Here is a 15,082-nt window from a genome sequence, read left to right as displayed (position 1 = left end):
TCTTAAACAGGCTCTAGAATGAAAGACAGACTCCTGTGGGCAGACCTGAGACTTAACCTAACAAAACTGGCTGCTGCTGCAGTCTAACTGAGGGGTACACAAGCATGGCTCCTTTATAGTGTGGCTGGCTCAACTGGCTCAGCTCTACAGACATGGCAGGAAAGAAAGGGATGGATGCAGACAAACCTCTAGACAGAGTTTGGCCTAAACTGCATCTAAAATTAAAACAAAAAAAGAAAAGCCATGGCAGAGGGTGTTTTAATCCCTTTTGGCTTTCTTTTGGCTGTCATAGTCATGGATCTGGTTGCAATATGTTTAATGATGATGGTTCTTCTCCATGCCTTCTCTAATAAAGTTTAAGGAGAAAATGGGGAAAAAGCCAAGGACTGGAATACTAAGTTAAAGAGAAGAAAAAGGGCACTCTTCCTAATAATTACATTAATGACAGCTAAAATTCAAAGCTCTCTGGCTGCAAGAAACTTGTCAGCTCTTTCTGGTAAGAGTCCACCAATATACTGAAACATCAACAAAAAATAACCAACTGGGCTTTGTTTGTTACAGCGTAAATTGGCACAGTGAAAATTGACACAACTGACCCGAAATTTAAATTTTTCTTGTCTTTTTGCTTGCTTGATTTTCATTTAAGGGCTTTGAGTTACAATGATATTGATTTGAAAAAAAAAATGTATATATATTTGAACAAGTTGGGGAAGACACATGCCTTTCTTCCCAACACAAAGTAAAAAGAAACAGGAAAGTCTCTGAGTTCAGGATCAAGCTAATTTACACAATAAAAGCCAGGATGGCAACTCCTGCTGTTTAGCCACTTCCAGAGATAATCTAAGATTCAAAATGACAAAATTTTCCTTAAGATTACCATGTAAATTATTTTTTCTTACCAGAAGATTTGAACACAGGGGTCTTCCCAGAGACTCATACTCCAACCAAGGACTATTCATGGAGATAACCTAGAACCCCTGCACAGATGTAGCACATGACAGTTCAGTGTCCAAGTGGGTTACATAGTAATGGGAAGAGGGACTGCCTCAGACACAATCAGATTGGCCTGCTCTTTGAGCACCTCCTCCTGAGGGGAGAGCAGTCTTACCAGGCCACAGAAGATGACAATGCAGCCACTCCTGATATGATCTGATAGACTAAGATCAGAAGAAAGGAGAGGAGGACCTCCCCTATCAGTGGACTTGGGGAGGGGCATGCGTGAAGAAGGGGGAAGGAGGGTGGGATCAGGAGGGGAGGAGGGGAGGGCTTATGGGGAGATACAAAGTGAATAAAGTGTAAAAAAATTATAATTTATAAAAATAAAAAAATAAATAAATAGAAAAAAAAAGAAAAAACAAAATAAAAAAAATAATAGATGTTATGTCCTTACTGCTCCAAAGGTTGGATTCACATATATTTTAGGTTTATGTAAAGAGAGATAATGTCACACTGCTCTGGAAACTGCCTTATCCTTTTAAACGTGAGACATTTTCACGGGGGAAAAATGTTGGTTATACCTATGTAAAAAAGACACAAGAGGCTTACAGATGGAAAAGTACACACCAGCCTAGTTTAGTCCTAAAAACTCAAAAAATATATGTTTAAAAAACAAAACTGTCCATCCCATATCAAAAAGAGGGCAAGCCAAAAAAATAGCCAAAACCAATGTAAAAACCCATGTACAAGATGCCTAGGATATACTTAAATGCTAAGGGTAAGACAGTTTATATGCTAATGCTAAGAGAGTTTATATAAAGTTCAGCTATAAAGGCATAACCTTCCATCCTGTATAAAAAAAAGGGGCAAGCCAAAAAATAAGCACTATCAATGTAAAGCCCAGGTACAAGATGTCTAGGGTATGCTTAAATGCTAAAGGTAAGAGGGAGTTTAAATAAAGTTTGGCTATATGGGCATAACTACCCAGTCTATATAAAAAAAGGGATAGGACAAATAGCTAAAACATATATAAAAATCTAGGGCTAAACCTCAAAACAGGCACAAGATACCTGCGGTATGCTTATATTCTAAATTAAAAAGGAGTTTATATAAAGTTTACTTAAAACATGCATTTTCTATTGCTCATGGCAACCAGCTTGTCTCTCTAATGGGAGGCTTCTCTAAAAAGATAGTAGCTTGGCCTAATACAACAGGCATGCAAGAGCCCAAAAAGATATTTTGATCTATCCAACCTTCTTTTGATTTCAATGATCAAAATGTTCAATAATGTTGATGATGTTCAATGTTCAATGTTCAATGATGATCATATGTTTAATAATAATGGTAACTTATATTGCTGATACCTTTACATGGGAACAACTCTAAAGCTGACTGAGACATAAAATATGTCTCCAGAATGCCAACAATACTTGGCCAATAAATCCTTGGCTATGATATCCTCAAAATGTATTATGCTAATCTTTTAATTGCATAGATAAAATTGGCTTAAAGTTTAGTTTCATCCTGCACATCTCATACATTTATAATTTTAGAACTCTGTAATGCTTGTTAGAAATTATATATTTACAGAACAAAAGAAATGAACACCAAAGATGCTGGATCAAACCTGATAAGATTCATTCTTCAGCATGCTGAGACATTGACATATATGTTCCAGTATCTTGCATGTTCCAACATTCTGCTTGCTCCTGCTCAACTGCTTCAATTGCTGTTTTTCATCAAAGCCTGTTCCCAAAAGAACTTTGAAGAAAGCTACTAATCTTAATTGGTCCAGCATTTTAGATTGTTCCAAAGAGGACTTTTATTAAGCCTGAAATTTCTCAACATTCAAAGACTGTACCACAAATGTTATTGCTTGCTTAATTAACCAATTTTCCCCAATTTTCTTTGGGCTCCCTAACAGGATTTCTACGTGTCCAAAATGTCAGCTAGAAGAAATCCTTGAGAATGTTGTCCATTTTTCCTTAAAGGGGGTTGGGTATGTTTTTGGTTGTTTTCTATTGCTATGAATTTTTATTGTCATTGGGAGATGTTTATAAATTATTAATGGTCTTATTCAGAGTGAAAAAAGGAATATACAGGGACATCTACTCTGCTTAGGATTTTATTTGTTCTCAAATAATGTTAATTTTAACTCTGGTATAGGATTTTGCATATTGATGCAAAAATAAGTATTTTTGATACATTGGTATAAGCTTTAGTATACTGTTAGAAAGTCAAGGTTACTTCCAATACTTTTAAACTGCTATTAAAAACTGGTTAGGATATTAGGTAATACAAGTTAATTGCTAGTTATTCAACTCATAGTCATGTCAGACAGTAGTCTAATTTATCACAGGAATATACATCCTAGTTTAACATATAGATATGATTTTTGTAGACAGATCTATTATATAAAGATACATAGTCTTCAAAAACTTCAAAGACCTACAAAGTATCTTTAAAAGTATCTTTATTATTGTAACAATTCTTTGACAATGAGACGAATCATCTCCTCGAAGCACCCTGCTTACCTGAAAGAAGATAATGAGCAGTGAAGAAACTCCATATGGAGATGGCCTCAAATGTGGCAAAGGAGCCACTTGGGTAAAGAAAATACCCTTGCTTTACGACAGGCCGATTCTGCCAAAATTGGGCAAACTTACATATAGGACAAGTTCACTGCTGAACTCTGCCAAGACAGGGTAAGCAAGTCCTAAATAGTTCCTGCTTCACATATATGTCTGTCAAAAAATCTGAGCCAGAAGGCTGAAGATGATGCTCCAATGTTATAGAGAGTGATGGGTGACTGTTCAGGCAGCAAACTCTTTCTGTCAATTTTTTATTTTTTGGAAGCTGCTAACATGCACTTCTTATTTGCTCTAATAACTAATTTTATTCCTTCTCAAATCTCTGATGGGGTTGAAGACTAAATAGTAATAGTGCCACAATTAAGCTTAACTTGTTTAGAGGTTAAGAAATCCTTTCATATAGGTAATACCAACAAGGATAAAAGTTAATTTAGGTATAGAACTTTAAACTTGTCAAGATAGATAGGATAATCAGATACTTTCTCCTAAATTGCTAAAATACACATGGATATTGCACATGTAAATTTTACCTAACAGTTTTCTTAATTATCATTGTATTGAAAGAAAAGGAGCCTTTTATTGGACTTAAAGGAGGAAATGTTGGTATAATGTTCTTTTGGAACGTATACACTTTACCCTTGTTCATTCAAATGCTGATTTCTCTCCCCCACTCTCTGGTTTCAATCCAGACATTGCATTGTGATACTTATTCTATGTATCACCTGTCTCAACTTTGTGTAAACATGCCAAAATAAAGCAACTAGCCACAATGTTGAGCAATGAAAAGGAAGCAGGAAGAGAAGGAGGAGCCAGAGGACAGAAAGGTGGGAGGTAGAGGAGGAGAGAAGGGCAGGAGAGAGCTAGCTGGGAGAACAGAGGCAGGAGCAGAGATCTTGGAATGATGTGGAGAGATGGACTGGACCTAATATATCACAAAAAGCAAGTATAATGTGGGAAATCTAAATGTTAGGAAACTACATGGTCTTGGAGGTTTAGGATAGAACAACTATTGCCCAGCATTGTGTTCTAGGTTAAATAAATGAATCCTAGTGTCTGTGTGGTGATTTGGGTATACAGCTGTTTAGGACTAACAGCAGCTTTAATAAAAGATAAACCAATAGTAAATATTAATTGCCACCTACAACACTCAACATATGCAAAGAAGTAGGCCCATTTTCCCCCTACTGTTAAGAAGTCTTTGTTCAACTGCAGAAAGTCACCTGTAGTGGCTCCAATGAATCATGGAATTAACATTTAGAGCCCTTCTCTTCTCTTGGTTCTTTAAACATAAGCCTGCAGGTGCTAGGTGGAACTGAACGGCACATTAGAGTTTTGGAAACTGGATATATCAGTTTCTCTAAGGAATACACATTTTCCCAGGAGAGGTCCAGGTTGATCAAAGTCTTCGTCTGTGAACCTGGGAAGGATCACCAAAGAACTCCTGAGCTAGCCCACTTTGCAGTTTATAAACAAGCTTGCAAAATTTAAAGAGATGGCTCCACACAACACCTCAAAGAAGCTGGAGAAAATGTAGAAATAGGTCTCTTGGTAAGCAGCTGTTAAATCATAATGCTCATATCAGCTCGGAGGGCAGGGGGAGGAGAAATGAGCTAATCGTACAGTGTTTTTGGGACCAGATCTTACTGAAGGTTTCTTATAAACACCAAATCTGAGGATATGGGAGGTAGTAGAGACAGTCTACATGAGCCAAATACAAAAGACATCAAAATTAATTAATTAATCAAGCTAGTGCAGGCTAAGCTCAGAGGCAGCCTGCCTGTAGATCCTGTAGAACATGGAAAGATAAAGGAAGCTCACAGATAAGGGCTCAGGAACCCTTGTTGGGTAAACAAATGCTGAGATTTCACAGTGTTTGGTAGAAAAAGTAGCTCAATTAATACAGGCCTATAGGCTGACTTTCCCTTTCTGCCTCAATATACCCAACCTACTCCATACACAGAAACACAGATTCACTTATCAACAGTTTAGACGTAATTTCAAGGTTTATAAAGGTAATTTAGACATGAAAAGAAAATACAAAGTTTTGAAGATTTTTTTTTTCACTAAAGGAAAAAAAGGAAACAATCAAATGATGATTAATTTCTATGATTTTTCATGACTAACTTGGGAATAAGATATCAGCAAAATAAATAACTGTGCTTTCTAGTTTTGTCAGACCCCTCTGTTACTCTCTGTAGTGTTTTTAAGGTAAGGACATGTATCACTGTGCACATATACATCTTGGTACATACCATAGCACTGCCATTTACTTAACATCTGGCCTGAGAGATTCCTAATCTCTCTGTGACTCTAATTCCTTATGAACACAATGGAGAATCAATAGGAATGACTATTTTGGACTTGTCTCGGAATTATATGTGTAACATCTATAAAGAACCTATCACACTTTATGTTGATCATAACAGTGATCATCGCCTTCACATCGTTAGCCAAAAAAAGCCCATGTGCTATCAGTAGCTTGTGGGTAACAGTGTTAAGAAGGAAAGCTTAAAACAAAATTATTCAATTGACGAAAACAGTAAAACTACCATGAAAATTCAATTCACTCCCTGGGAGAACACTAGAAAGTATCTGGGTGGTTTGTTTTTGGCTATTTGTTTGTTATTTATTGAGAGAGGATCTTAAGGTTTTAGCTTGCCAGTTTTCTCTATGTAAATAGGCTGGTTGATCTGTCAATGGACTGTGGACCTGGAAGTCTCAGCTGCCGCCAGCCTCAGATTCAGATATATCAGCCCCCCCTTTTTTCTTTAAAGGTCTGATTAGTCTAAGTGTTATTTCTCTGCACCATCTCCCTCTCCAATCATTTAAACAGGGTAAGCAACCCCAAGGGTTTGCTTAAGAGAAATGCTTTCCTGATAACTAAAAAGATGAGATACTTTTGGTATTTATGGAGTGGGACAGTATCACTAAAATAAGAGCATTATAAAACAGAGAAAACTTCAGGTCCAGTCTGCTTTCCACAATTCTGTTAGGACTATATTAGCTCATGGCAGGAGCCCATCTGAGGCCAGACAAAACTGCGGGGCTAAGAGCTTCCAACACAGATCTAAGACACTCAATTAAGGTGCCCTGTCAGCATCGCACATTTAATCAACCATCTCAGGAGGCCACAATCTCAGATATTCCACCTTAAAGTATGTTGTTGAAAATGAAGACTTTTACCTTTTCATATTCAGCAATGCCCAAGGTATTCCAGAGGGAGTATGGAATGCGGGTAGCAATTTTACCCCAAGTTCCACTGCTTTCTTTCGAAATATCTGAAAAGTTAAACAATTAAGTAAGCTGCTATTGCAAGTAAAACACAATGCTCTCCACTATTATTCATAATAGCACTTTTCAACTCAATCTGAAACAGCAACTAGTAAAGTTGATCCAGGGGTCACTGCACTATGGTGCTCTTATGCCCAACCTTGCTTATACCATGAGGGAGTGAATGTAGCATAATTCAGACACATAGGTCTCACTTCCTCAATCTCAATTTCCAGTTTGAGCCAGCGGTTGCAAGCATTTTGAAGCACCATAGACAACCCAGGGAATTTCTACATGCATACCAGGAGAGGAATTCACTGTTTTGGACAACATTTCTTAGATTGACTAGTAGAAGACAGTTACTTAGTGGGACACAGATTAAAAAAAAAAAAAAGGTTTAGAGAGACAAAATTTATATATCACCTAAGCCTTTGCAGTTTTAACTGTTGATGATATTAAATGAAATATGTAAAAATTAAACTAGGTACATATCCTAACCCAGGGTGTAGTAGAAAGATGATCCATGTAAATACTTAAAACGTGGATAAAATAAAGTGGGGCATGACCAAATCTTATAGGTGTTCAGTGTGACCAGCCCTACTGTGGAGATGGCCTTTATTTGAATGGCCACAACAATGACCCAAAAAGAGAATGGGGAGAGGTGTCAGGAGTGGATGTGGTCCTTCCCCAAGGGATCAGTCTAGCACAGATGGATGCATGAGGACTCTACAGGATAAAGAGCTTGTGTGATCAAATGAATATATAGGCAGACAGGTTGGTGTCCATAGTCTAGGTCAAAATCGTGAATAATCTTGAGTGTGTGAGAGTAAGAATTGTTTTTGTTAAATTAAAACAATGAAGTGTTAGGAAGCAAATTCAATTGGGCTGAATTGTGCTTTAGGTAGACTGCTCATATGACGTCTGTTTAGCCAGTAGTTAAAAATCAAAGTAGGGTAGAGCCACTGAAGAAAGGGTAGCTACCCACCTTCCTTGTAGCAGCTATGGCACCAAACTGGCACCTTGCCCCCTCACCTTCAAACTGTGTGACTTAGTCTGCAGTACCATCCCTTCCTACTTTCTCCTCAAACATGGAAAAGGCTGGACGAACAGCAGAGAATGATGACCAGGTCCTCCCTCCAACAATGGCTGAGCACTGGCCACAGGGCTTGTCAAGGAAACCCTCTATGTCTTCCCCAGATAGAATGGCTCCTCACAATTCTTATTCCAGGACCTGAGCCTCCCTAAAGAAAGATCCAAGGAGTTGAGCTCCATAGAGGACAGTGATTCGTGCTAACATGGAGACCACCACAGAAACTCTACTCTTTCAGAATCTACATCTCATTTAATAATGAAAGTTAGAAAGAAATGAGTTTCAAATGGAAACTCTGGCAATCAACTGAGGCATATATATTATATAGAAGTAAAAAATAGAGTCATTTCCCCCAGAAATTATCAATTGTCATCAAAAGACACAATTTCTTGCAACAATAGTGCATGGAAAGAAGAGGATAATAATAATAATAATAAAATAGACCCATGACTTCATTCTTTCTTCCTGTTCTGTTTTATCCTTAGAATTCCAGCTGTCTTCTATAGTAAGGATTTATGCTACTACTGCCCGGCCATGTGTGGACTTTCTGGTTTCTACCCAACTTTTAAAACTGTTAATTAACTCTTTTTCAGACAGTTACATAAGATAGAAGTCAAACTATGCAATTAAAACACCATCTTGGATATAAGCATATGGTGTGTGAGCTAAAGGCTCAGGCTTTGAAGGCACAATGCCTGTGTTTGAATCTCCGCTGTACTGTTTTAAGTTGATTCATCTTGGCCCAATTGCTTAATCTCTTTGTGCCCAAGATTTCTTGCTGAGAAAATGCAGATAACAGCAGGATTTGCTTTTGGAAAGTTGTGGAAAGAAGTAAACAAGTTATTGTATTTATGAGCCTTAGAAAAAAGTAGCGCTCATAAATAAGTGTAGTTTTGATGATCATGATGACATATATCCTCAAGGCCTTACCATAGTTACTGTCTGAGGCTGTTCCTTCAGATAATTCTGTTTTGGTCAGAAATATATTTCCTCACCTCCAAGGCTCAATTATGAGCTCAAGAGCTAAGTCCTCAGTTCTCATTACCTAATCACATTTTTGTGCTCTTCCCATTCTTTTCTTTAGCTCTTTCCATTGACTCCTTAGAAGACATTACAAGTTGCGTAACTTTGCTGCTTTCTGAAACATAATCTGTCCCACACTGAGTTAATAATTGAATATCCCAGATAAACTTCCCCAGTTCCATCAGTGATAATGTTTAGGGAGTCCGTTGGACTTGGAGTTTGATCTATTACCTTCAGTCACCACAAGGTGACTATGGTTAATTTTAAAGTGTCCTGTGCACAGCTCTCTTGAAGATTAGCATAGGCCATGCCCTCACAATCAGCTAAAATAAAATGGATGATTAACAAAAGTTACCTACCTCAGCCATCAGTTTTTCTCATTTCCATTAAGCTGTATAATTTTATCATTTTTGTTTAAGAAACCATAATGATTTTGGCTGTTCTACTAATCTTTTTAATAACTCCCATGGATCAGGCCTGTCTATCATCTTTGTTTCCTCAAAGGTTGCTCTGGCTGTCACTTGTGAGACTTCATAGTCTCAAATTCTGTTCGGGATCTGAACAGAGTTTCTCTCATTTTACTGCCTCCTTTGAGCTCATGAGATCCACTCATTCTCTAAGGCTCAAGTCATTTCTCAGCTCCAAGGTCTCTGCCTTCCATGAGTGCCAAGTCTGACAGCTTCTGTCACACAACGCAGCGTTTGCAAACACGTGGTGTGGCTCTCTAAACACTTTCTTCTGCTTTCATGTCACCTAATGATTTCCTCTTTTGTCTGAAAGTAGAGAGATTTCAATTTTCCTTCACTTCTTGTTTTCTAGTCAGTCCACACTCATCATTTTGCATTTAGACTTGTCGACATCAGCACAGAATTCGTTTGGGTTAGTAGGTAGAAAGGTAGCTTCGTTCTCACTTAGTGGGTAGGGAAGTGGTGACCTGCCAGCTCAGATGCTGACCTTCATGGTGTCTGCTCGCTGCAAGCCCAGCTTATTCTCATCTTTGTTTAAATATCCCTCTCAAGAGACTTGTTCCAAACAGCCCCGCCCAAACTTGCGTATCTTCCTTCAGTGCTTCTTTCACTACCTTGCATGCTTCTGCTCCACCACTTGACATATTATAATTACTTACCTGCTTTCTTGTTTGTTGTTTTGACAACCCCACTAGACATCAGCATAAGAAGAGCATGGGCCGAACACACACACACACACACACACACACACACACACACACACACACACACCATACCACCACACCAGCAACACAGGAGCTGGATTCCAAAATGTCCATTTAATAGATGAATGAATAACTCAAAGGCTGATTTAATGCCTGAGGCACAGTGAAAAGACACCCGCTGACTGTACACTGTTTGCAACGTGGTTCAACATATTCTACCCCTTTGCTATGGTCATCAAATAATTAACTCAGGAATTCTGGGGTCTCAACTCTGGATGTAACCAGAGGAAAATTACAAAAGAGTTTTGTAGAAAAGCATTAATTATCCCATTGATGCTTTAAATAATAAATGATACTCAATTTCAATTCTTATTGTTATTTCCTACTATTTAAATTTTTTTTAATTTAAAATTATTTTTTTTGTGTGCATAGGTATTTTGTTTTCATTTGGTATGTGTCCCACATGTGGGCAGTGCTGCTGGCAAGTAGAAGAAGGTGTCAGATCCCCTGGACCTGGAATTATAAGACAATTGTGGGTTGCCGTGTGGGTGCTGGGAATCAAACCCAGGTCCTCTGGAAGAGCAGCCAGTGCTCTTAACTGCTAAGTCATCTCTCCAGTCCTCCTCCTATTTAAAGAAAAGGTACTTGAAAGAGGAATCCAGACTCTAAAAGAGAACAGCTTTCCCCATATCACAAGAGCACATAATAAAACTAGCTTATAAAATTAACACTGTTAAAAGAGTGAAGGAGACATATCACAAATCATTCTAAAAGGCAATTAAGCTCTAAGTGGCCCATCTTGGATGGTGTGCTGAACATCAAATTATTACAAAAGCACACTAGAAGGAACTTCAGTGCCCCTTCAAGGGGCACAGCATGGTGGCAGGAGAAGGGGATGCTGCAAGCACCTGGGGTCCAGGCTTGTCCTGGTCCTTCAGTGCAGGCTTGGTGGCAACTGTCTAACTTGCTTTCCCCAGTGTCACCAGGGAGTTGGCTGACAATCTGTGCTTTTGCTTTATCACTAGGAGAAATTATTACACAGAAGTCACAAAACCAACACTGAAGTGTACCTGGCCATATGTATATGTGTGTGAATAACAACAACAACAAAACAGAAACAAGCTTAATGTCATTCTCTTTTTTAAAGGCCCTGCTAATGTACCACCCAATTCTGAGTCAATCTTGGTTTCCAAGGTTTGTTGGCACTAAACTTGTCAGGGAAGATTTAAAATGAGAGGGCAAGAAGATAGCTCGTAAAATGTAACTCTGCTTACAACCGAGGACTTTCTATTCCTTCCTTCATCCCTTTCTTAAAGGCCACTAAAAAGAGAACAGTTTTTAATAACTACCCATCAGTCTGAGATGGGCAGACAGTTTACGATCCCACAAGAGATTTCAAAAACATTTTGCATTACAAAGATTCTGACTACCTTCATGGCAAAAGTCAAAACTAATATAGTTTTCTGAAAGAAAGGCATCAATATGATGAAATGGCTTCTCAAGTAATCTTCCATGCGTGTAACTAACAAACATCTTTAAATAAGAACTTTAATGGCCCAAAGCTAAGAATCTCAGAACAAGCACATCAAAACTACATCATTTCATTATGTTTAAGTAACATTGCCGTGGTCTCATTGAGTTTTGGCTCAAAGTTTTAAAAACTTCAAAAGTTAAACTCTACCAAGTAAAACACTCACCTCCTTACTCTACCCTTGCAGATAGGATCAGACAAGGCTATAAACAAGATGTATCACTTTCCTTGTCTTTCTAGTTTACAGTTCCCCAAAGAACTGTATGAGTGTGATATATACTCCGGAGCAAAGAGTAAGGGAAGAAGAAATGAATAAGAACAGATGGCTGTGGAAGGGAACACTTTCACAGCAATATGCTCCAGTCTGAAATGTATACTCGATATCAAAGCCTTTCTTAAACTGCTCAGGCTGCAAACTTCACTGTCAAAAGATCAAGCACTAATTCTCCATTAGCATAAACAAAGTTTACCTATTATTTATTTTTACAATGTACAGCCTTCAATGAGAGCTGGCATCATATCAATCAATGATAAACATCTAGCAGAAAATAAATTAGCTGATACATCTTTAAGTCAGGTAACTAACTTGTATTAAAATGAGTCAAACTCAGTCACTCAACCAAAATGCACTACTAACATACTCTAGCTTTTTAATTTAGCATTAAATTCTGTAAGGTATAAACATTACAATGAAGACTCATAGCAGAACTAATTTAGCAGAACTTAAAACTCAATGTAATCAGAAGTCACTGACCTCCATATAGGCAAAGACTATTCAACTTAAATGGTCCTATAGTTTTTTTTTTTTTTTTTCACAGCTATCCCAGGATGCAGAAGCTCCTGCCATCATTGATTCATATCATTCTTTAGTTTTTAAATGTGTATGTATGGTGTGCATATAGGTATGCATGGTCACATGTGTGTCTGTGCACTTACACGTGTGTGTGTGTATGTTTCAGAGATCAAACTTAGGAACTCAGGAACTCAAGCTTCATGGAAAGTGCCCTTACTTGATGATCTAGCCAACACTGTTCTCAAGTGTTTTTTGTTTGTTTGTTTTTAAATGTGGCTCAGTCTTGCCAATTCAGTTAGTCTAGATTGTCATCTTGCCAGGGAATCCTCAGCACTTTCCTCACGGGCTCTGAGATAACAGGCAGGCCATCGCACCTGCCTAGTGGTTATGTTGAGCAGCTGAATGCCCATCTTTATACTTGCATGGTATACTTGACCTGCAAGTACCACCTCCCCAGCCCTTACATGATTATTTTGACCCAGAGGGACTATACCATGTATGCCCCAAATGTGCTTGTATCTTTCCATTAGTTGATCAAAACCTAGAGCTGGAAGATTTTTCTTCAAACCGAAAGCTCTCCTGTATATATTAAACTGTATTATGATTTCACTTAAAAATCATACGACTGCTTTTGTCAATCATGCTGTTATTCTTCCCTGTAATTTTCTATGCCATAATTCAATTTTCAGCCTTTAAAGTAATTAGATTAACAAGGTGTTGCTCCTTTTCCTGAAAAACTTAAGCGTTAAAATCTCTTCTACGTTCCATAGAAATGGTGTGATGTTATTCAGCCCATAACCTTGAGTCACAGCCAAAGAGACTCCATCAGAATCCCCCAGACTCATGTTTCTCATGTATGAAAGAACAAGGTTTTAGGTGAAATAGGACACTTCAGTTTTCAATTTAAAATACAAATGCAGACACTGCAGTGAGAGGCATTTTAGGGTTGCCCACCTCTTAGATTTTGTTCAGTAGTGAGGATCAAATCCAAGGCATTGTGCACTCTAGGCAAGTCCTCTACCATTTAGCCATTTCCTTAACCTAATCTAGAGAAGATACTTTTTTTCATAAAATATTTAATACCTAGTGAAGTTGTTTTTAAAGTTGCTTTTAGACTTTCCTGCAGTCAAAATGAATAAATGTTGATAAATGAATAAAATTGCATTTGATATTGATTTTTTTTTTTTTCTCAGAGAGGATGATTTCATTGCCTAGCACTTACGTGGGGAGGATTTAAAGTCAGGGTGGCAAGGTGGAAAAGGGGAGAAATGCTGGTGAGAAGTCTGTCTTCTGCTCCCACTGCACCAAGCAGGCAGTGGCCCCTGCTGCTTCCTCCCGGAACAAGTCCTCTGGGTTCCTTGAGTGCGCCATGTCAAGGTTGCCTGGAAACAGGCACACTGAACTGGGAATCAGGCACTCTGGGCTGGAGTTCAGAATTTGCTAGTCACCCATTCAATTAGAACGAAGAGGGGTCAGTTTGCTGCTTTTCCCTTGTTGTAAAATGAGGTCAGTGGAATTATTTTCCTGTTGCCTTGGACATGGTTTTGAGGTACAGTAAGCACATACCCCTGGCTACTGCTGTGGTGAAGGCTTTTTAGAGAGATAGAATGAAAACAAAAGAAGATCCTTCATTCCATGGAATTCATTTGCAGGAGGATAAGCCTGATGATTAACACAAAATCATGTATGTATTAGTACACAGCATAAGATAGAATGTAAACCCAAATATAGGACAAGGACACATTAAATGGTACAGACTTTACTGTGGAAATAAAAGAGGATGGGGGGAGGAGACAGCAATAGAGACAGAGACAGACACACAGAGAGAGAGACATCATTACTTGGGATGGATGTACACACTTCTTTAGTTTATGGGGAGGACATAAAATAGAGCAGATGTGGAGGAGAAGGCACACATAGATCATTACATTATGGAACATATAGAGAACATGAATAACAGGTCAGTAAGGAACAGATTAGGTAAAACAAGTCAATGTCCTTAAATCAAGGGAAGGAAGTGAATGGATGGTTAAAAGATGATGTTATGTGTCTTGAGAGTTCACTTTCTACCTCAAAGTCTTCTAGTTAGAGCAAGTAGAAGTCTAGTGCACTGGGATTGAGAGCAGGGCAAAAAGAAAGGAAGTCTGCTGTTTTAATCACCTATGGAATTTTTCTTAGTTATAACAGTAAAACATATATCAATGAAAATACCAAGAAAATTCTTGGCTATCTGATAGAAGTGAAGTCCTGAGAAATAATTCTGATCCTTTTTTTTGCTCTCTCTCTCTGTCTATGTGTATGTATATCTGCTATGTGTATACAGGTGTGCATGTTGAGCTCTCTCCTGCCACCTTTACGTGGGTTCTGAAGATTGAACTCGGATTCTCAGGATGTGTGGCAAGTACTGTTACCTTCTGACTCATCTCACTGGCCCCAATTAGGATCCTTTAAAGAAGCATTTACTGAAAAGGAGGCCTGGAAGGCCATATGGTGAATGTATTCTGTCCTTCAAATCTGTATTCAATATGGAAGTAACAAATGCATAGAAAAGGCAACGGAACTATGAAGTTTTTAGCATTACTATATGGACTTCACATTGCATTATCTTAGACTTTCAACTCCCCCAAATCTTTCCAAGAGTAATGAATAATAAACAACAAAAGAACAATGAACATTG

General features: G+C 38.2%; 1 protein-coding gene across 3 annotated transcripts in view; it reads right to left on the bottom strand.

Annotated features, from left to right (window-relative positions):
• The window catches only part of Man1a1 (mannosidase alpha class 1A member 1), a 195,641-nt gene that overhangs the window by 84,820 nt on the left and 95,739 nt on the right, over window positions 1–15,082 (bottom strand). For all 3 annotated transcript variants that reach the window (XM_055599341.1, XM_055599340.1, XM_055599342.1), the window contains one exon: window positions 6,711–6,805. In XM_055599341.1, coding sequence (XP_055455316.1) covers window positions 6,711–6,805 — 95 coding nt within the window. The remainder of the gene's footprint in view (window positions 1–6,710; window positions 6,806–15,082) is intronic.

This window comes from Psammomys obesus, unplaced genomic scaffold (genome assembly GCF_907164565.1).
Source record: "Psammomys obesus unplaced genomic scaffold, mPsaObe1.curated_primary_1811, whole genome shotgun sequence".
Lineage (NCBI taxonomy): Eukaryota > Metazoa > Chordata > Mammalia > Rodentia > Muridae > Psammomys > Psammomys obesus.
Note: the sequence above shows the minus strand (reverse complement) of the source record. Positions and strands in the feature narration are given on the sequence as shown.